Source organism: Stegostoma tigrinum, chromosome 2, assembly GCF_030684315.1.
Source record: "Stegostoma tigrinum isolate sSteTig4 chromosome 2, sSteTig4.hap1, whole genome shotgun sequence".
NCBI lineage: Eukaryota > Metazoa > Chordata > Chondrichthyes > Orectolobiformes > Stegostomatidae > Stegostoma > Stegostoma tigrinum.
In genome coordinates this window covers 88030734-88053012 of record NC_081355.1, presented here as the reverse complement: position 1 = coordinate 88053012, position 22279 = coordinate 88030734, and the positions used below count along the sequence as shown (strand labels likewise).

At 44.2% G+C, this 22279-nt stretch overlaps 1 protein-coding gene across 2 annotated transcripts in view; it reads left to right on the top strand.

The window, feature by feature from the left end:
- The window catches only part of poc1bl (POC1 centriolar protein homolog B (Chlamydomonas), like), a 104980-nt gene extending 88314 nt beyond the window's left edge, over positions 1-16666 (top strand). For both annotated transcript variants that reach the window (XM_059655245.1, XM_059655244.1), the window contains exons 9-11: positions 7749-7859; positions 10561-10713; positions 15862-16666. In XM_059655245.1, the coding sequence (XP_059511228.1) occupies positions 7749-7859; positions 10561-10713; positions 15862-15990 (393 nt within the window). In that variant the 3' untranslated portion in view covers positions 15991-16666. The remainder of the gene's footprint in view (positions 1-7748; positions 7860-10560; positions 10714-15861) is intronic.
- The last annotated feature ends 5613 nt before the right edge of the window (positions 16667-22279 follow it).

Below are 22279 nucleotides of genomic sequence, written 5' to 3'. Positions count from 1 at the left end.
ATCCTTCACTATTACCTTCACTCCGTTCACTCGGTTCTCGTACTCGTTCACTCATCTTGTTTCACATCCGTTCACTCGTTCACCTTCGTTCACAATCGTTCACCTCGTTCACTGTCCGTTCACTCCTTCACTCCTTCACTCCTTCACTCCTTCACTCCGTCACTCCTTCACTCCTTCACTCGTTCACTCATTCACTCGTTCACCATCGTTCACTCCTCACTCCTTCACTCGTTCACTCCTCACTCCTTCACTCCTTCACTCCTTCACTTCGTTCACTTCCTTCACTCCTCTCACTCGTTCACTCGTTCACTTCCGTTCACTTCCGTTCACTCCTTCACTCCTTCACCTCCTTCACTCCTTCACTCCTTCACTCCTTCACTCCTCACTCGTTCACTCCTTCACTCCTTCACTCCTTCACATCCTTCACTTCCTTCACTCCTTCACTCGTTCACTCCTTCACTCCTCACTCCTCATCCTTCACTCCTTTCACTCGTTCACTCCTTCACTCCTTCACTCCTCACATATTAGAATAAAAAAAAACACACAAAATAAAATAAAAAAAAAAAAAAAAAAAAAAAAAAAAAAAAACAAAAAAAAAAAAAAAAGCTCGTTCACATCCTTCACTTCGTTCACCTTCACTCGTTCACTCTCACCTTCTCCTTCACTCGTTCACTCCTTCACTCCTTCACTCCTTCACTCCTTCACTCCTTCACTCCTTCACTCCTTCACTCGTTCACTCCGTTCACTCGTTCACTCTTCACTCCTACTCCTCACTCCTTCACTCCTTCACTCTCACTCCTTCACTCGTTCACTCCTTCACTCCTTCACTCCTCACTCCTTCACTCCTTCACTCCTTCACTCCTTCACTCCTTCACTCTCACCCTTCACTCCTTCACTCGTTCACTCCTTCACTCCGTTCACTCCTTCACTCTCTTCACTCCTTCACTCCTTCACTCGTTCACTCCTTCACTCCTTCACTCCTTCACTCCTTCACTCCTTCACTCGTTCACTCCTTCACTCCTTCACTCCTTCACTCCTTCACTCCTTCACTCCTTCACTCCTTCACTCCGTTCACTCCTTCACTCTCTTCACTCCTTCACTCCTCACTCCTTCACTCCTTCACTCCTTCACTCCTTCACTCCTTCACTCGTTCACTCCTTCACTCCTTCACTCCTTCACTCGTTCACTCCTTCACTCCTTCACTCGTTCACCTCCTTCACTCTTCACTCCTTCACTCCTTCACTCCTTCACTCCTTCACTCCTTCACTCCTCACTCCTTCACTCGTCACTCTTCACTCCTTCACTCCTTCATCCTTCACTCCTCACTCCTTCACTCCTTCACTCCTTCACTCCTTCACTCCTTCACTCCTTCACTCCTTCACTCTTCACTCTCTTCACTCGTTCACTCCTTCACTCCTTCACTCCTTCACTCCTTCACTCCTTCACTCCTTCACTCGTCACTCTTCACTCCTTCACTCCTTCACTCTTCACTCTTCACTCTCACTCCTTCACTCGTTCACTCCTTCACTCGTTCACTCCTTCACTCCTTCACTCCTTCACTCCTTCACTCCTCACTCTTCACTCCTCACTCTCACTCCTTCATCCTTCACTCTCCTTCACTCCTTCACTCCTTCACTCCTTCACTCCGTTCACTCCTTCACTCGTTCACCTTCACTCGTTCACTCTCACTCCTTCACTCCTTCACTCCTTCACTCCTTCACTCTTCACTCCTTCACTCCTTCACTCCTTCACTCCTTCACTCCTTCACTCCTTCACTCCTCACTCCTTCACTCGTTCACTCCTTCACTCCTTCACTCGTTCACTCGTTCACTCGTTCCTTCACTCCTTCACTCGTTCACTCGTTCACTATCCGTTCACTCCTTCACTCCTTCACTCCTTCACTCCTTCACTCCTTCACTCCTTCACTCCTTCACTCCGTCACTCCTTCACTCCTTCACTCCGTTCACTCCTTCACTCCTCACTCCTTCACTCCTTCACTCCTTCACTCGTTCACTCCTTCACTCGTTCACTCGTTCACTCGTTCACTCCTCACTCCTTCACTCCTTCACTCGTTCACTCTATCGTTCACTCTTCATCGTCACTCCTTCACTCCTTCACTCCTTCACTCCTTCACTCCTTCACTCCTTCACTCCTTCACTCGTTCACTCCTTCCTTCACTCCTTCACTCCTTCACTCCTTCACTCCTTCACTCGTTCACTCTTCACTCTTCACTCGTTCACTCCTTCACTCCTTCACTCCTTCACTCGTTCACTCGTTCACTCTTCCTTCACTCCTTCACTCCTTCACTCCTTCACTCCGTTCACTCCTTCACTCCTTCACTCCTTCACTCCTTCACTCCTTCACTCCTTCACTCGTTCACTCCTCACTCTCGTTCACTCCTTCACTCCTTCACTCGTTCACTCGTTCACTCGTTCACTCCTTCACTCCTTCACTCCTTCACTCGTTCACTCGTTCACACTCTTCACTCCTTCACTCCTTCACTCCTCACTCCTTCACTCCTTCACTCGTTCACTCCTTCACTCCTTCACTCGTTCACTCTTCACATCCTTCACTCCTTCACTCGTTCACTCCTTCACTCGTTCACTCCTTCACTCCTTCACTCCTTCACTCCTTCACTCTTCACTCCTTCACCTCGTTCACTCGTTCACTCCTTCACTCCTTCACTCCTCACTCCTTCACTCCTCACTCGTTCACTCCTTCACTCCTTCACTCCTTCACTCCGTTCACTCCGTTCACTCCTTCACTCCTTCACTCCTTCACTCCTTCACTCCTTCACTCCTTCACTCCTTCACTCTCGTTCACCCTACTCGTTCACTCCTTCACTCCTCACTCCTTCACTCCTTCACTCCTCACTCGTTCACCTTCGTTCACTCGTTCACTATCCTTCACTCCTTCACTCCTTCACTCGTTCACATCGTTCACTCCTTCACTCCTTCACTCTTCACTCCTCACTCCTTCACTCCGTTCACTCGTTCACTCCTTCACTCCTTCACCTCCTTCACACTCGTTCACTCTATCTTCACTTATCCTTCACTCTTCACTCCTTCACTCCTTCACTCTTCACTCGTTCACTCCTTCACTCCTTCACTCCTTCACTCCTTCACTTATCGTTCACTTCGTTCACTTCCTTCACTCCTTCACTCCTCACTCCTTCACTCCTCACTCCTTCACTCCTTCACTCCTTCACTCCTTCACTCGTTCACTCGTTCACTCCTTCACTCCTTCCTCCACTCTCCTTCACTCCTCACTCCTTCACTCCTTCACTCCTTCACTCCTCACTCCTTCACTCCTTCACTCCTTCACTCCTTCACTCCTTCACTCCTTCACTCCTTCACTCTCACTCCTTCACTCGTTCACACGTTCACTCCTTCACTCCTTCACTCCTTCACTCCTCACTCCTTCACTCCTTCACTCCTTCACTCCTTCACTCCTTCACTCGTTCACTCGTTCACTCCTCTTCACACTCCTTCACTCCTTCACTCCTCACTCCTTCACTCCTCACTCCTTCACTCCTTCACTCCTTCACTCGTTCACTCCTTCACTCCTTCACTCCTTCACTCCTTCACTCCTCACTCTTCACTCCTTCACTCCTTCACTCCTTCACTCCTTCACTCGTTCACTCCTTCACTCCTTCACTCCTTCACTCCTTCACTCGTTCACTTATACTCTTCACCCTCGTTCACTCCTTCACTCCTTCACTCCTTCACTCCTTCACTCCTTCACTCGTTCACTCCTCACTCCTTCACTCCTTCACTCCTTCACTCGTTCACTCCTTCACTCCTTCACTCCTTCACTCCTTCACTCCTTCACTCCTCACTCCTTCACTCCTCACTCCTTCACTCCTTCACTCCTTCACTCCTTCACTCGTTCACTCCTTCACTCCTTCACTCGTTCACTTCCTTCACTCCTTCACTCCTTCACTCGTTCACTCCGTTCACTCGTTCACTCCTTCACTCCTTCACTCCTTCACTCTTCACTCTCACTCCTTCACTCCTTCACTCCTTCACTCTTCACTTTCACTCGTTCACTCCTTCACTCCTTCACTCCTTCACTCTTCACTCCTTCACTCCTTCACTCGTTCACTCTTCACTCTTCACTCGTTCACTCGTTCACTCCTTCACTCCTTCACTCCTTCACTCCTTCACTCCTTCACTCGTTCACATCGTTCACTCCTCACTCCTTCACTCCTTCACTCGTTCACTCTCCTCACTCGTTCACTCCTTCACTCCTTCACTCCTCACTCCTTCACTCCTCACTCCTTCACTCCTTCACTCCTTCACTCGTTCACTCGTTCACTCGTTCACTCGTTCACTCCTTCACTCCTTCACTCCTTCACTCCTTCACTCCTTCACTCGTTCACTCGTTCACTCCTTCACTCCTTCACTCGTTCACTCCTTCACTCCTTCACTCGTTCACTCCTTCACTCGTTCACTCGTTCACTCCTCACTCCTTCACTCCTTCACTCCTTCACTCCTTCACTCCTTCACTCTTCACTCGTTCACTCCTTCACTCCTTCACTACTCCTTCACTCCTTCACTCCTTCACTCCTTCACTCCTCACTCCTTCACTCCTTCACTCCTTCACTCCTTCACTCCTTCACTCCTTCACTCCTTCACTCCTTCACTCCTTCACTCCTTCACTCCTTCACTCCTTCACTCCTTCACTCGTTCACTCGTTCACTCTCCTTCACTCCTTCACTCCTTCACTCCTTCACTCCTTCACTCCTCACTCCTTCACTCCTCACTCCTTCACTCCTTCACTCCTTCACTCCTTCACTCGTTCACTCCTTCACTCCTTCACTCCTTCACTCCTTCACTCCTTCACTCCTCACTCCTTCACTCCTTCACTCCTTCACTCCTTCACTCCTTCACCCCTTCACCCTTCACCCGTTCACCCGTTCACCCGTTCACTCCTTCACTCCTTCACTCCTTCACTCCTTCACTCGTTCACTCCTTCACTCCTTCACTCCTTCACTCCTCACTCCTTCACTCCTTCACTCGTTCACTCCTTCACTCCTTCACTCCTTCACTCCTTCACTCCTTCACTCGTTCACTCGTTCACTCCTTCACTCCTTCACTCCTTCACTCCTTCACTCCTTCACTCCTTCACTCGTTCACTCCTTCACTCCTTCACTCCTTCACTCCTTCACTCCTTCACTCTTCACTCGTTCACTCGTTCACTCGTTCACTCCTTCACTCCTTCACTCCTTCACTCGTTCACATCGTTCACTCGTTCACCTCCTTCACTCCTTCACTCCTTCACTCGTTCACCATCGTTCACTCCTTCACTCCTTCACTCCTCACTCCTTCACTCCTCACTCCTTCACTCCTTCACTCCTTCACTCCTCACTCGTTCACTCGTTCTCGTTCACTCGTTCACTCGTTCACTCGTTCACTCGTTCACTCCTTCACTCCTTCACTCCTTCACTCGTTCACATCGTTCACTCGTTCACCCCTTCACTCACTCCTTCACCCCTTCACTCACTCCTTCACCCCTTTCACCTCACTCACTCCCTCCCTCACTCACTCCCTCCCTCCTTCCCTCCCTCCCTCCCACCCTCCCTCACTCCCTCACTCCCTCACTCCATCCTTCCTTCACTCCTTCACTCACTCTCTCCCTCCCTCACTCACTCCTTCACTCCCACTCTCCCTCGCTCCCTCCCTCGCTCCCTCCCTCGCTCCCTCCCTCGCTCCCTCCCTCGCTCCCTCCCTCGCTCCCTCCCTCGCTCCCTCACTCACTCCCTCACTCACTCCCTCACTCACTCCTTCACTCCCTCCTTCACTCCCACTCTACCTCACTCCCTCCTTCACTCCCTCCTTCACTCCCTCCCTCCCTCCCTCCCTCAACTCCTTCACTCCCTCACTCCCTCCCTCCCTCACACTCCCTCACACTCCCGCCCTCCCTCCCGCTCCCACTCCCGCCCTCCCTCCCGCTCCCACTCCCGCCCTCCCTCCCGCTCCCACTCCCGCCCTCCCTCCCTCCCTCCCGCCCTCACTCCCTCCCACCCTCACTCCCTCCCGTCCTCACTCCCTCCCTCCCGTCCTCACTCCCTCCCTCCCCGTCCTCACTCCCGCCCCTCCCGCCCTCACTCCCTCCCTCCCTCCCTCCCTCCCGCCCTCACTCCCTCCCTCCCGCCCTCACTCCCTCCCTCCCGCCCTCACTCCCTCCCTCCCGCCCTCACTCCCTCCCTCCCGCCCTCACTCCCTCCCTCCCGCCCTCACTCACTCCCTCCCGCCCTCACTCACGCCCTCCCGCTCTCACTCACGCCCTCCCGCCCTCACTCACGCCCTCCCGCCCTCACTCACGCCCTCCCGCCCTCACTCACGCCGTCCCGCCCTCACTCACGCCGTCCCGCCCTCACTCACGCCGTCCCGCCCTCACTCACGCCGTCCCGCCCTCACTCACGCCCTCCCGCCCTCACTCACGCCCTCACTCACGCCCTCACTCACGCCCTCACTCACGCCCTCACTCACGCCCTCACTCACGCCCTCACACGCCCCCTCCCTCTCTCCCTCCCTCCCTCACACTCCCTCACACTCCCGCCCTCCCTCTCACTCCCTCTCGCTCCCTTTTGCTCCCACTCCCGCCCGCCGCCCTCCCTCCTCCCTCCCTCCCGCCCGCCCGCCCTCCCTCCCTCCCTCCCTCCCGCCCGCCCGCCCTCCCTCCCGCCCTCCCTCCCGCCCTCCCTCCCGCCCTCCCTCCCGCCCTCCCTCCCGCCCTCCCTACCGCCCTCCCTCCCTACCGCCCTCCCTACCGCCCTCCCTACCGCCCTCCCTACCGCCCTCCCTACCGCCCTCCCTACCGCCCTCCCTACCGCCCTCCCTACCGCCCTCCCTCCGGCCCTCCCTCCGGCCCTCCCTCCGGCCCTCCCTCCGGCCCTCCCTCCGGCCCTCCCTCCGGCCCTCCCTCAGGCCCTCCCTCACTCCCTCCCTCCCTCACTCACACTCCCGCCCTCCCTCCCTCCCTCTCCCTCCTCCCTCCCCCACTCCCCCACTCCCCCACTCCCCCACTCCCCCACTCCCCCACTCCCCCCACTCCCCCCCTCACCCCCTCCCTCCCTCCCTCCCTCCCTCCCTCCCTCCCTTACTCCCCCACTCCCCCACTCCCCCACTCCCCCACTCCCCCACTCCCCCACTCCCCCACTCCCCCACTCCCTCACTCCCTCCACTCCCTCACCCCCTCACACCCTCACACCCTCACACCCTCCTTCACTCACTCACTCCCTCACTCACCCCCTCACTCCCTCACCCCCTCACTCCCTCCCTCACACCCACTCACTCCCTCACCTCCCTGACCTCCCTCTCTCCCTCACTCACTCCCTCACCTCACTCACTCACTCTCTCCCTCACTCACACCTCACTCCCCGACAGACTTACTTGCATGCTCATTCCCCATACTCCTGGATAGTCTTTATTTCAACAACTCCCTAACTTCTCAGTCTGAACCAAACTGTTCACAATATGGTGTCCAGTTTTGGTTCCTACTTTGAACTTCCAACCTTAATCGTCACCATCCCAAAGTTCTCTGACTTGCACCTCCATAACATGGCATTGCATCGTTGTAGAACATCAGTGCTGGACCAGCTTTAGTTTTAGGGTTGAAAGGGCGTCTGATTTGAACCTTTTAATATTTACCAACAGTGAACTGCTGCCATCCACTCAAATTCAAGTGTGTGAATAGATGTAACATTTCTTTTACTGAATTGCTTTTAATACTATTTTTACCAGATTCGCAGTGTTGGAATTCCTTCTGAATGTCTGGATTACAATGCACCAGAACACAGTCCTATTGGAGCACAGTTGTCCTTGTTTGGTTGCCATGGTCAGGGAGGTAATCAGGTGGGTGCTCCAGTTTTTCCTAACTATGCAGGTATATGGGCTTATTTTTCATTGTCATTTAATAGCGCAGTCTATGTCACATACATTTTGAATTGTTTAGGTTTGTGGCCTTTTATGAATAATGATGATACACAATACAGGGCAACATGGAATGTAAAGTTAATGTTGCAGCTTTTATTTGAGATAATATTGGTAGTAATGGGGACCTAATGAAACTTCAATTAAAAATGAGATTTCATTAGTACTGTGAGAGAAATGAAGGAGTATTGATAAATTGATGTGCTGTGGTCATATGTTTTTAAGAGGCGTTATCAATAAAAATAGACAGCTGCTTTGCACCATGAACTGATACTAGTTACTTACACTGAAATTTCCTTTGCAACTATGTTTGGCCAGATTGCCTGCATGGCAATTCATTTCATAGAGCATGTTGATCAACAACTGTTACTAAGTAGATTTTTGAATGGAGTAGCAATATTCATTCGTGAAAGCACTCAGTATATACTTTTCTACAATTTTGAGGCAGTGAGGTCAAAGACAATAAAATCTTACTTTGGTCAGAGATATTTGGGACATGGTGATTCATGGGTTAAACTGGAGTTTCAGCCTAATTCATTTCACCTTAGCTGGATCAATCCTTCAACCTAAAGAAAAAAATGCATTTTCTTTGATCATCTTGAATGATTGTGCATTGCAATTTACATGGTGCATTTTGCCATCATGCTGAGCTAAAATATTACCTGAGAAACACGCTTCAGCTCGACAGCAACTAAGATTTCAGCAGGTAAGATTTCTGTTGGTGAGATAAACTCACGCAATATCAGCTAGTTGATGACTTTCCAAGGAACCACTGACAAAATTAATAACCAATGTAATCAAAGTGTTATTGCACGTTAAAATCATAGGAATCTTTTTGACATGTAAATTGATCTGTAAGGAAGACATGGGCTGGCAGCTGATGCAGCAATTTTGTGTTAGGTGTGGATCTTACAGGCAGGAATTTTGCCAGCTCTAATCAGTTGACACCTGTGAAATCAACAGATTGTTTTCCACAAAGGTTTCAGATATGGTATAAAGAGATGGGCTTGGGGTAAATTATTAAAAGAAATGTACAGCAGGTCTATCAGCATGTGCTTGGCAGAAGGTACACCAGTGCACATATTGTCAGGACTCCCAAGAGATATGTGTTTTCCAGGATTCTTTATGTGTAGGAGGAAGTCTCGAAATGTTTTAACATTGAGAATTTGGACATTCTAATCAGGAGAAGAAAGGAAATGGTTACATTGGACTTGAAGACAGGATTTGAATAGAACATGTAATGATCTTTCCAGTGGTTGAAAATGACAAGAAAACTTATTGATCACGGGCTCAGTGGTCTTTTGCCATCATTGACTGTCATTGGCACAATTGGAGAATGTTATGAGTTCGTCTGCCCCCAAAGCTGTACAATTTATCTGTAAACAAGGTATATACCTTTGTAGCATGCTTCCCCATGATTATGTTTCATCTGATTGTAACTTCAAATCCACATTTCTGCCTCTCCCAACAACCTTTCATCCTGTTTAATACCTGGAACTGATCCTTCTCTGCATTTAAAATGTGCCAAGACACTGTTTTCCGCCACCTTTTCCGGAAGAGAATTACAAAGAATCACGGCCCTCTGAAGGTTAGAGTTTTGCCTCATCTCTGTTTTAAATGAAAGACCCCAGATGTATAAATAACGAGCCCCCTTGTTGGAGAACCTCCTGTCAGAGGAAACAACCTCTTTACATCAACCTGTTGAGACCTTGCTAACTCTTTTTAAATATATGTAGAAATTCTTACTGTCTGTAAGTTTTTTTTTGTTGGCTTTCTTTTGTACTGTAATTTTTCCATCCCTATTATAGTGTGAGTAATTTGCTTCTTTTTAACATAGTCTGTCCAAATTTTTGACATCAGTCTTTGCACAATCAACTTTTCTTTACTGTAATCTTTAACCTGTCTGGTTGGTTTGTTCATTGGAATTTCTTATTTTCTGGAACATATCCTATGTATTCTGAAATATCTCCTAAAGTTACTGGAACTTTCTTTTAACATAATTTGCCATTCATTCTGCTTTCTTGCCCTCATAATGGCTCCCATGATGTACATAAAGTTCAGTCATAGTGTGGTTGCTGTTAGTTATGGGCACCTTTCCTGAGATCATTAATTAATTCTATCTGCTTGCTCAACACTACATCAAGTATAAAAGAGGGAGAACTCCAAACTAATTTTTAGGTCACTGTGACAGGAAAGCATCATTTAGTAGCTATCTTCCAAACGTAAAGTTGGTGGCTTCAAAGGAACTGTTTCAGAACCTTGTCAAGCTCCCTTTTAAATGTCCACATTGTAAACTTGACTGGCTGCTGTTCAAATCACTCTTTAAGTGTGCCATATTCCAACAAAGTTAAAGGAGATTAACCGAATGTGAAATAATCATGTCTGTTTTACATGGTGATATTATTCACTGCAGACATGACATTTACCATTCCACAGTAAACCCAAGTTAAGTCTAAATGTTAAGAGCCTTGATCAAATACAGTACTACAATGTCAGTATTACATTTTTAATAATTCTACTGGGGTTAATATAAAAGATTTCTGGTGAAGGTTATTTTAATAAAGCAGTAGATTTTACTACTTTCAGGACGTGTTTGATACATTATATTCTTATTTAAAAACAGTATTTTGAATATACATCCAAAGGGGAAATTCGATTTAATTCTGTAACTGAACTGTGTGCAGAAGTGAATGATGGAAAGAATTCCATTGGAATGAAATATTGCCCATTAGATGGCTCCCCTGTACCAGAGTCGATTACTTGGGAATTTAAGCAGGTGAGTAACTAAAACTTAACTATATATATTAAAAAAAGGAAAATCATGTACCCATCTGTATATGTCACTGTTATCATTTTTATTTTCAGTTCATTATTGTCCCCATTGCCAGTTCGGATGAAAGAGCACAGATTTCTGAACATGTGCACATATGTCGGAGAGAGCGCATTTGTTTTTTAGATTTTTATCAGTTTGTCATTGAATTGTGAGCTTTGCAGTTCAGGCCAGTGTTTATTGCCCCATCCCCTATTTGGTCCTGAGAAGCATGTGGTAAATCACTTTTGTGAACTGCTGAAGTCCATGTGTGGGTGTATCTATAGTGCCGTTGAGGAGAAGGACCCAAGACGTTTGACCCAGCAACACTGGTGATAATGATTATATCATTCCAAGGGACGATATGGGACTTGGAGGGGAACTTTCATGTGGTGGTGTTTCCTGTACAGTTGCTGCCCTTACTCTTCTAGGTAGTAGTGATGGCGGTTTGTATGTACTCCAAATGAGGCTTGACTAGTTTACTGTTTTGCATCTTCTGGTTGGTATAAATTTCTGCCGCTGTGCACAGGTGAATGCAAATTCAAGGTGGCTGATGGATTTCAGTTAAGTGGGTTGCTTTTTCCTGGATGGTGTTGAGCTTCTAGTGTCACTGAAGCTGCAATCATTCAGGCAAGTGGAGAGTATTCCAATATGGTCCTGACTTGCATCTTGAATATGTTTGAGTTTTGGGGAGTTAAAAGGTGAGTTACCGGTCCCAGATTTCTCAACTTCTAACCTGGTCATTTAACATGGCTGATCCAGTTAAAGTTCTGGTCAATGGGAATCCCTCAGATGCTGACGTTGGTGAATTTAACAATGATAAAGCATTTGAATGTTAGTGGTACTTTTTGATTTCTCTTCTCTTCTGTTTTTAGAGATGGTCATTGCTTGCCATTTGGACTGGTTGGATATATCACACAGGCCTGGGATGTTTCATGGTTTTTGTTCCTAGTTGGCAGACTACTTCAGTATCTCAGAAATTGCAAACAGTACTGAACATTGTGTGCAATTATTGATAGACCGTTCAGCTCCAAACCCTATAATGGAAGACAAATCTTTGCTGAAGCAGTCGAAGACGGTTGGATCCCGCACACTGCTCTGAAATGCTCCTGCACCTATGTTCAGCTGTTTGTGGTTGGGCCAACATTTATAGCCCCTCCCTAGTTGCTTGTGAGAGGTGGTGAGCAACGTTCCCTCTAAGCTGCGCACATGTGCAGCTGTCTGAGGTTCTTTGCATGGTGACCGATGCACCTCATCAATTGTGTACAGTTCTGGTGTCATGTTGAGCAGCCTTCTTTAACTTCTGGAGTCAGTTTAGTGTCGTTACACCCAGAAAGCCATGAGGGACGGAGTTCCAGGGCTTTAAACCAGTGATACTGTAGCAATGGTGGTATATTTCCACATCTGGATGCTGAGTGGCTTAGAATGGAATCTTCTAGCTGGTGGTGATCCCATGTATCTGCTGCCCTTGACCTTCCAGGTGGTAGTAGCTGTGGATTTGGAAGGTACTATCCAAGGAGCATTGGTGAAATTCTGCAGTGCCTCTGGTAGGTAGTCCACTATTCTGCTACTGAGTGTCAGTCGTGGACCGTGTGATGTTTGTGGATGTTGTGTCAATCGAGACAGATTTTCCTTGCATGGTGTCAGACTTATGTGTTGTTGGAGCTGCACTTAACCAGGAAAATGGAATGTATTCCACCACACTACTGACTAGTGCACTGTAGATTGTGGATAGGTGTTGGGAAATAAGGAGAGGAGTTATTTGCTGCAGTATTTCTCGCCTCTGGTGTGCTTTTATAGCCACTACTTATATGGTTAGTACTGTTGAGTTTCTGCTCAGTGATAAAATACTTGATGTTAATTATGAAGATTGAGTGATTAGTGATACTATTGAAAGTCAAAGGGCAATGGTTAGATTACCTCTTGTTAGAGATGGTCATTGCCTGGCTCTTGCACAGCATATATGTTACTTCCCACTTGTCAGACCAAACCTGGTTATTATCCAGCTCTTGCTGCTTTTCGACATTGATTATTTCAGTATCTGAGGAGTCACAAATAGTGCTTAACGTTGTATAGTCATCAGTGAATATCCCCAGTTCTGGCCTTATGATGGAGCGAAGGTCATTGATGAAGCAGCTTAAAATGGTTGGGCCTAGGACACTACCCTGAGAAACTCCTGCAGAGATGTACTGAAGCTGATCTGTACCATCTTCCTTTGTGTTATATATGACTCCAGCCATCGGAAAGATTTCCCCATGACACCCAGTGATTCCAGTTCTGCTAGGGTTCCTTGGTACTGCACATGGTTAAATGTAGCCTTGATGGAAAAGACAGTCACTTTAACCACATCTCTGGAATTCAGCTCTTTTGTCAATGTTTCATCACTATCCATCATTACTGGTGGGTAGTAATTGGCCCGTTTGGACTTCTCCTGAGTACAGGACATACTTGGGTAATTTTCCAGATGGTCACAGTTGGAAGTGTCACTTGATAGCACTGACAATGCTATCTTCCATCGCCTTGCTGTTGAGTGAGATTCGACTAATGGAATGGTAACTGCTGTAATTGGTTCATCCTGCTTTTTGCGGACAGGACCTGTCTGGGCCATTTCTCTCACAATATAATATAGCTACTGGTGTTGTAGCTGTGCTGGAAAAGCTTGCCAAAGTGCATGGTTATCTGTGAAGAAGAAATTGTCTTCAGTAGTAAGGAAGTTGTCAGGTCCCATAGCTTTGGTTGATCCAGTGCCTTCAGCCATTTTATTATATCATGTGAAATGGATTGGATGTGGTTTAAGACTGGCATCATGAATCTTATGAATCTTAGGTGGAGGCTGATTGAAGATGGAACTACCTAACAGAGACAAATCCTGGAATGAAGTATTTTTTACAGTCACTTCGAGAATTTAATCATATAGTTCCATCCAGAAGGTCTTAGAACAATGCAATATTCCTGGAAACTGGGGGATAAAGCAACTTCATACATGAACACCTTTCAATGTACAACACAATCGTGGCATACATTAACTTGGAATGATTCACTGAATCAGTTTATTGTGCTTTGTGAGCTAGAAGAAGTGGCCAATCTGCTGCCAGATTATTTGATCAATGAAAACTTTGTGTCTAAATTTCATTCATTTCCCCCCAAAATTGGGATGCTCCACTTCAAGACGAAGCTGAATAAAGAACTGCATATCCCTGCTAAGATGCTCCACTAAATTTGAAAGGCTTTTTGTGAAGCTTGGCTAAGTATGCTTGAAAAAAAATCCAAATGCAGGACAAACATAATATATGCTTTCAAAATTATTATACAAAAACAGAGGGGTCTAGAGGTGATACGGGAAAGAAAAGACAAACTTGTATTTATATTGTACATGATCCACATATCTCTTCTCACCTTGGTGGCAGTGCAGTGACTTGTGTATTTTCAAATAGCATTGGAAACAGTGGCTTTTTAATATTGGTTGAGAAAGAAATATCAGTCAGGTCATCAGAAGAATCGCTGTTTTTCATTGTTTTGAGATACCTTATACTATGCTTCCTGTTCCACTTACTTTGAATGGTTTATCCATGTAATCAGAGTCTAATCCTTCTACTATTTTGAGTAAGTTAATGATATCATCTCAAGCTGTTGCTATTTGTGCTTCCTAAGCTTCTGCAAGAACCTCAGTGACATTAAGCTAGGTATACAGGAACATCGGTAGGGCATTCAACTCCACAAACCTGTTGAATTATTTGTGATGACAGATAGTTTAGATTATTGGTCTTACGATTCTATCTGCCTGTTTAATACCTGAGGCTTTCATGGATGGAAATAGTTTTTTAAAAAATAGACTGAAAGCTGAAGTTAAAATGGCTTCGAGAATCGTCTAATCCATAAAGGTTGGTCAAGTTTTGTGAAACTGACATGGATTAGACCAAACACAGGCTCAGCTGAAATTAACATTTTCTCCAATGGCAACTAAATCAGTCAGTCACTCTCCATGGGAAGCATGAGAAGGTCATCATCTCCTATTTGATTTACACCATATAGGAATTTTCACATTTTGGAGCTGGTACATCCGCTGTAATTACCAGCCTGCAAACAATAACCTCCATGGGGCATAGAATATACAAACAGCTAATATGTTGACAAGCTTTTTTGACAGATCAAGAGAGATGGAATTCTGAATGCAGAACCGAACGCAGGTTGTCAAAGTTCACCCTCTCTTCCTCCAAGAAGAAAAGTGCCGATTGACAGCACTGATTAGAAAGAAGCATCAGAACACTAAGATCTTTTAAAAAATTCATTACTATTGACTGCATCCAAATAAACCAACTAACCAATCTTAAGTCTCACATTAAAACCTTGCTTGTTGAGCATACCCAAAGGATTCTGAACTAAATATATTCTTTATATCTTCATTTGTACTAGTCACTATTTCTTTTTAAAATTTGTATTGGTGTCTGTATGTGCCCAAATGACTGCATGCAGGCCATATGCTTGTTCTGGCATGTCTTTATTTCTCATGGGGTTTGGAGGTAATAAAATAGCTCTTCCCTTCAAACTCAAAAACCTTTCAATGCTTAGTTGCTTACCATAAACATCAATTAATTACATCTTAATCTGAAGAAGCTAAAAAAGGGGGGAAGACTGTTCACCCTTTCTCACCTAACATGTGGTTCCTTTGTAACCACTCCATTTACCCTCCTTTACTCTGAACTTCTTAATGGGCTTTCTGAACAACATCGAGAGTAGTTTTGTCCTAGTTTTAAACTCATTATTTTCGTCTGAATTTGTTCCAAGATCCATGTCCTAACAGTGGCCTCGCCAAGGCCTTGCATAGAAAAAAAGTATTTTGTGATATATTAATAATATCACACATCAACACCGTACTGTCTTCAGATTATTGAAGTATGCAAATGGAGTTTTACTTTGTGTTATACCTTAACTGGCAGAATTTCATATTGATGTCAGTAGGACTGGAAAAATGCTTAATTCCAGCATTATTGTCCCATGGGCCTGATCAATATAACCAAAGCTAAACACTGTCATATGGTGGAACTTTTTTTTCCAGATTATTTTAAAGATGTACTAGTTGTGTATTATGTGTAATACTGCATTATTTATTTACAGAGCGGAATGATTTTCCACCCCAAATCGAACAAGTGCATTGCTTCCTATTATACAGCTGAAGGACGGATGGATGTTGAAATGAGAATTTGCAATTCAGAGGACAATAATCAAATCTGGCATTTTGAATAGGGCTATTCACGATTTTCCAGAGTAAACAGTAATGCCTTGACTTGAATAATTGTCAAAGAGAAATCAATGCTAAGTGGTTAAAATTTAATGCATTGAAGCCAAGTGCAATTTATGTCACCGTGGTGCCTAAAACGTTGATGAAAATCGTCAAGGAATGGGTGAGGTGGAGGGGATAGCTTGAGTGGATGTAGATTATTATCCATTTTTGAATCCCAGACATTGTGTGGTCTTTGTTTGTGAGGTCTTATTCATGGCTGTCAGTCTGGATTTTTGTTTTTATTCCCCTTTCTTGATCACTGTATCAGATAGCTGAAACTAATCAAACTGCTTTTTGGACTTGAGTGAGTCCCTGTTGCTTTGTGATTTGTACAATTTTGCTTGATTTGGCTTTTCTGTTATCTTTAAAAGGGAAAAAAAGATTGCAGGCTTCAATCTAGACAAAATGAAACAATTCATGGTTTCAGAATGTGAGGAGAAATTTTAGTTCTAAAATTTTTACTTATGAAATGTGGTTTAAATGCTATTTTAAAATACAAACTGTATAAGGGATAAATGATCAGTAAAGCGCTTCCAATGCAGGAACAAAGGGATGGAAAAGTTGTGCAAATGTAAGAAATGCTTGAAATAAACTACTGTCTTTTTAGAATTATATAAAAATAAATTATTATTTTTTAAAGATTTGTTTTTGTGCTGAATACAAAAGCAAAATACCATGGATGCTGCAAATCTGCTTTCTTGCACAAATGTAGCCACACCTGAGTATTTTCACTTTGTGTTTCAAACAATGCAAAAGATTTTTATTGATACATTTGCAACATGTTAAATTATTTAATGTAAGGGCTAATTTCACTCGAAAGTTTAGTCTGTTCTTTAAATTGGCAATTAACCAAAAGTTGCTCTTTTGTTTGGGTGCAGTTTTAAAACAAGAATTTACAGGTACTGTGCTCAGCTGGAGCTATTTAATTAGACAACTGGTTTAATCCACTTCCAGAAGCCTTTGAATTAAGTGCCATGAATGGAGGGGTCCTTCTGTAGTGCCTTTCCTGTACTGGAATGCTGCTTCATTGCAATAGAGTGTAATTTGAGTTTGGTGAAACATGGGGTTGGGTGAAGGAGGGAGGAGGTGATCAGTCCATCCGTTTCAATCATTGCTGAGTACTTTTTAATGTCCAAGTAATGTCTTGGCGAATTTGGAATGTCAAGGGAAACAGGAGCCAGCTGGGGCAGAGCGGTAAATAAAAATTGAGGTTGAGGCTCCAGGCCTACTTACTTAGGGGAGCCCAGAGAGACAGAGAGAGAGAGAGAGAGAGAGGTGGCCAGTGAGGGAGGAGACTTAGGGACGAGAAGGGGAGGAAAATGTGACGTTAAGGGAAAAGCTGTAAGTTACTGTAAATGACTGCTATTTTCAATACTTATTGTAAATTGCTTTTGGATTAAAGGTAAATTCAAGAAATATTTTAAATTTTTTAAAAATTAAAGGCTGGTGGGAAACTTAAATATATAATAAAAACTAATAAAATAACTTAGAGATGCAGGGCCAGGTAATGTTTTGTATCTGCACGACGTGGGAGCTGGTAAACCCCATTGTGGTTCACAGCGACCACATCTGCAACAAGTGTTGGTTGCTTCAGGATATCTGCTCAGAGTTGATGAGCTGGAATATGAGCCTCGAACAATGTGGCACATCAGGGATGGTTATAATTACCTGGATGCTGTATTTCAGGAGGTAGTCATGCTCTGTAGGTAAGTGTTTCAAATTTGGCCGGTGATCAGGGACAGGAGGATGTGCCTGCAAGTGAGGCAGTGCGAGGAGTTCTGAATTGAGCATTGGAAGAGCTTCAGATCTTGGAACTTTTTTCTCATTCACTTGTAGGATTTGGGTGTTACTGGGCGAGCCAGCATTTATTGTCTGTCCCTAGTTGACCTAGAGAGGGTAGTGTGAACTGAAGGGCATTGTAGGTTTACCTACAACACATTGGATTGGTGTGGTTTAAGAGGCAGTTCACCACCACCTTCTCAAGGGCAACTAGGCTAGGGAAATAAATACTGGCCAGTCAGCGATCCCTAATCCCATGAATGAGTAAAAGAAAGTACCTCCTATCTGTTGGACCAGGTAAAGAACTGAGGTTCCTGCAATGCTAAATTCAGGATCCCTCTACCTTCCTCACTTATTGTCACACTCTCCTGTCCCTCACCAGCAGCCAAATTTGCTCCCTGTGAGGTTGAAGAAAAGGATTTGGGGGAGGATGGGCAAACTGACTGCTACACTGTAGTACAGAAGGCCAGTCTCGTGGGGGGAGAGGAAAGAAAACTGGTTGTGGTAGGGGAATTCCATGATTAGGGATAAGGATAACCTCCTTTTGTAAGCATGATTAGAGAATGTGGAATGGTCTGTTGCCTGTGTGGTGCCAAGGTAAGGGCCATCATTAACTTGTTTGAAAGGATATTTTTGAGAGGAGAATCCAGTTGTTGTGGTCCATGTTGGGTCCAAAAACCTAGCAAAGAGGTCCTATTTGGGGAATCTCAGGAATTAGGAACAAAATCAAAGAACGGGACTTCAAGGTTTGTAATCTGTGGACTATCACTTGAGCCATTTGCACATAGGCATAGACATAAGAAAATCAGGTAAGTGACCACATGGCTAAAAGAGGAGTTCCATTTCGTGGGGCACTAGCATCAGTATTAGGAAAAGAAGAATCGGTACCATTCTGATGGGCTCTGAACCGATCTGGGACTAATGTCTGAGTGGAAATGCTAAGTAGGGTGGTCACAGGGACTTTAAATTAGTAAATGGTGAAGAGGGCTTGGACAGAGTGAATGTAATTTCAACTTCGAGTAAGATGACAGAACAAAAGAGTCAGGAATCCTACTTCAAGTACAGCAGGGAATGGCAGAACTATAAAAAGTATTGATTAAACTTAGAGAGAAATCGTGAACAGATTAATAAAGCATCAGTGCAGAGAGCTTGGTTACAGAGTATGGCCTGAATAAGAGTTCAACATATGAATGCATGGAGTATGGGAATAAGTAAACTCCAGACATAAATGCAAATTGGAGATTGTTTTATGGTAGTCATTACTGAGACACAGCTTGCAGAATGTTTGGGGTCGGGAACTAAATATATTGGATTATAGTTTTTATAGGATTGACCGGGAAAATGGCAGAGTTATTTGTAAACTTAATGATAAGAAACAAAATTATTTAAGTAGGGAGGGGGGGTTTAATGAGGCCAAGGCATTCAGGGGAGACTATGGGTGAAACTGAAGAACATTAAAGAATCTAAACCCATAATAGGTTTTGTGTACAGACCCTCCGATAGCAGCTTTGAAGTGTTAGATTGTATAAATATAGAAATTATGCAAGTGTGCTGCAAAGCCAGCGAGGTATTAATCAGGGATTTTAATATGAAATGATTAGGAGAGAAGCAGACAAGCACCTGTGTGAAAGATAGTGAATTTCTGGAGTGTGTCCGGCATAGTTTTCTGCAGCTGTAAATCCTGGATGCAATAAGGGACAAACAACATTGAATTTGGTAATGAGCCAGATTTAATTATTCACCTAACCATGTAAGAGCGTTTATTGGATTGTGATCAGAACGTGAGAGAGTTCAATGTCATGTTTGAAGGCAAAAATTATGAATCAGCTATTAGAGATGTAGATTTATGTAAGGCCAATTTTAATGAAATGAGCAAGAGACTGTCCACAGTAAACTGGGAAGATCTGTTTGGGGCATATCAACTGAAGAACAGTGGCAGATGTTTCAAGAAACACTTAACACAACACAAAACCAGTTTATACCACTGAGAGGAAAATGCTCCACCTCAAAGAAAAGCGTGAGAGAAGGGATTGTGTATGTTGTATAAAACTAAAAGAAAGGGCTGCAAAAAATAGCACGGATCCTGCTGAATGGGAAAGAGACAAAAACCCAGCAAAGGGCCACAAAGCAGTTTATAAGAGCTACTAAAAGAGATTCTGAAAGGAAACTTGCTGGAGACATTAAAATCAATAAGAAGAAACTTTTTACAGTCACATCAAAGGAAAGCAGATGGTCAGGAGCAATATTGACTCACTAAAGATTGAAATTGGGGATATTGTAAATGACTGAGATTATAACAGACATGTTGAATAGTTAGTTTGCCTTGGTGTTTACTGTAGAAAAACAGGAATAGCTTGCCAGGAGATCCAAGGAGATGAGTAGGGGAACTGAATAAAATTAACATAAGTAAAACACTAGTCACGTGAAAATTAACGGAAGTAAAACTGGCAAATCTCCAGAACCTGACAGTTCACATCTGAGGGACTTAAAGGAAGTAAGGGAGCACATTTGTAGATGCCCTATCTATAACCTTTCAGAGTTCCCTGGATACAGGGTTCTTCAGGATTGGAAACTTATACATGTCACTTCGTACTTTTTAAGGGCAAAAGAGGAAAAGTAAGGAACTACAGATCAGTTAGTCTAACGTATGTGGTGGGAAAATTGTTGGAGTCTATAAGCAAAAAATGGGATAACTGAACATCTCAAAATTTTTCAGTTGATCAGGGAGAGCCAGCACGTCAGGTAAGGTCATGCCTGACAAACCCTATTGAGTTTTTTTTTGAAGAAGTGACTATGAAAGTGGACAGGTGAATGTTTATGAATGTTTACATGCCCTTCCAAAAAGTAATTGATTAAAAGTACTACATAAAAGACTGTTAATAAAGCTAGAAGCCTATGCAAAAGAAGACAAATTGCTGACATTCTAGGAAATTGGTTCAGAGGCAGGTGGCAAAACACAGGGATAATGGATAAGTACTCAAATTGGCAGGGTGTGACCATGCTGTCCCAAAAGGATCTGTCAGGATTTCAATTGTTCACATTATTTATTAACACATTGGATAATGGCATAGAAAGTCCACATTTATTGATAACACAAAGTTAAGTGTCATTTTCAACAATGTAGATAGCATAAAATTACAGAGGCATATGGATAGACAAAGTGACTGGGGAAAAATCTGTGGCAGGTGGAGTTTAATGTAAATAAGTGAGGTTATCCACTTTGAACCAAGCAAGGGTACATTCTAAATGGTATGAGCTTCAATACAGTGCAAGTCCAAAGAGACTTGGAGGTTCAGGTGACTAGATCTTTAAAATGTCACAAACAAGCAGAAAATAATCAAGAAAGCTAATAGAATTCTGACCTTTATATCTGGAGGACTGGAGTGTGAGGATGCAGAAATGATGTTGCAGTTAAACAAAATCCTGGTCAGACCCTGCTTGGAGTACAGTTAACAGATCTGGAACCACACCTTACGAAAGATGTACTGGCTTTGGAGGGAGTACAATGTAGGTTTACAAGAATAACACCCAGACTTCAGGGGCTAAGTTATGAGGAGAGGTTATACAAATTTGGCCTGTTTTCTCCAGAATCTAGAAGGTTAAGGGGTAATCTGATCAATGTCTTCAAGATATTAACAGGAAAAGACAGTTCATCTTTATCTACTCTATTTCCACTGGCTGGGAATTCTCAAACTAAGGGGTATAAATCTGAGAATTAGGAGGAGACCATTCAGCAGGGATATTAGGAAACATAATGGTGGTAAATGTTTGGAACTCTTCCACGAAAAGCAGTGGATGCTCGATCAGTTGTTAGATTTAAAATCTTTGATACATTTTCGTTCAGCAAAGCTATTAAGGTATATGGAGTTAGGACTCCAATCCGTCGTAAACCCATTGAATGGTGGAACAAGCTTGAGGGGCTGAATGGCCTAGTCCAGTTCCTATGTCATTACCAATTTTGCTGATGGGGTCATGTTCCACATTTACATTTTTAACATTCTTGAGAACTATGATATTTTTGGATGACAACAGTGCATGATTCAGATAAGAAGCCAAAACAAATCTGATGACATTCTTATCTGCTGATTAACTGAATGGACAATATCTAATGATAAACAGAAAATGAATAAATTGGCATCCGTGTGTCAAAATGATTCATGCATAGAATCATCTCAACTGGACCATAAGGATCCATGGTTGCATTGGTGATTCAGTGGCAGAAATCTCACCTGCCATGTGGGGGGCTTGGGTTCAATTTCTGGTCCATGTGTGGCATTCCTTTCTTTCCCTTCTGAGTCCCACCTGTTCCAGAGATCTGTAATAACATCTCTGAAGAGGTTGTGTTTGGAAGAAGACAAAAAGGAAAATTTGGGTTGTTACTTTGTTTCTATTCAATAATTCATTCACGGAAGGTAGCTGGATGTCGGGAGTGGGCAGGACTGATCTTGGCATTTTGAGTGCAGTAATGGCGGT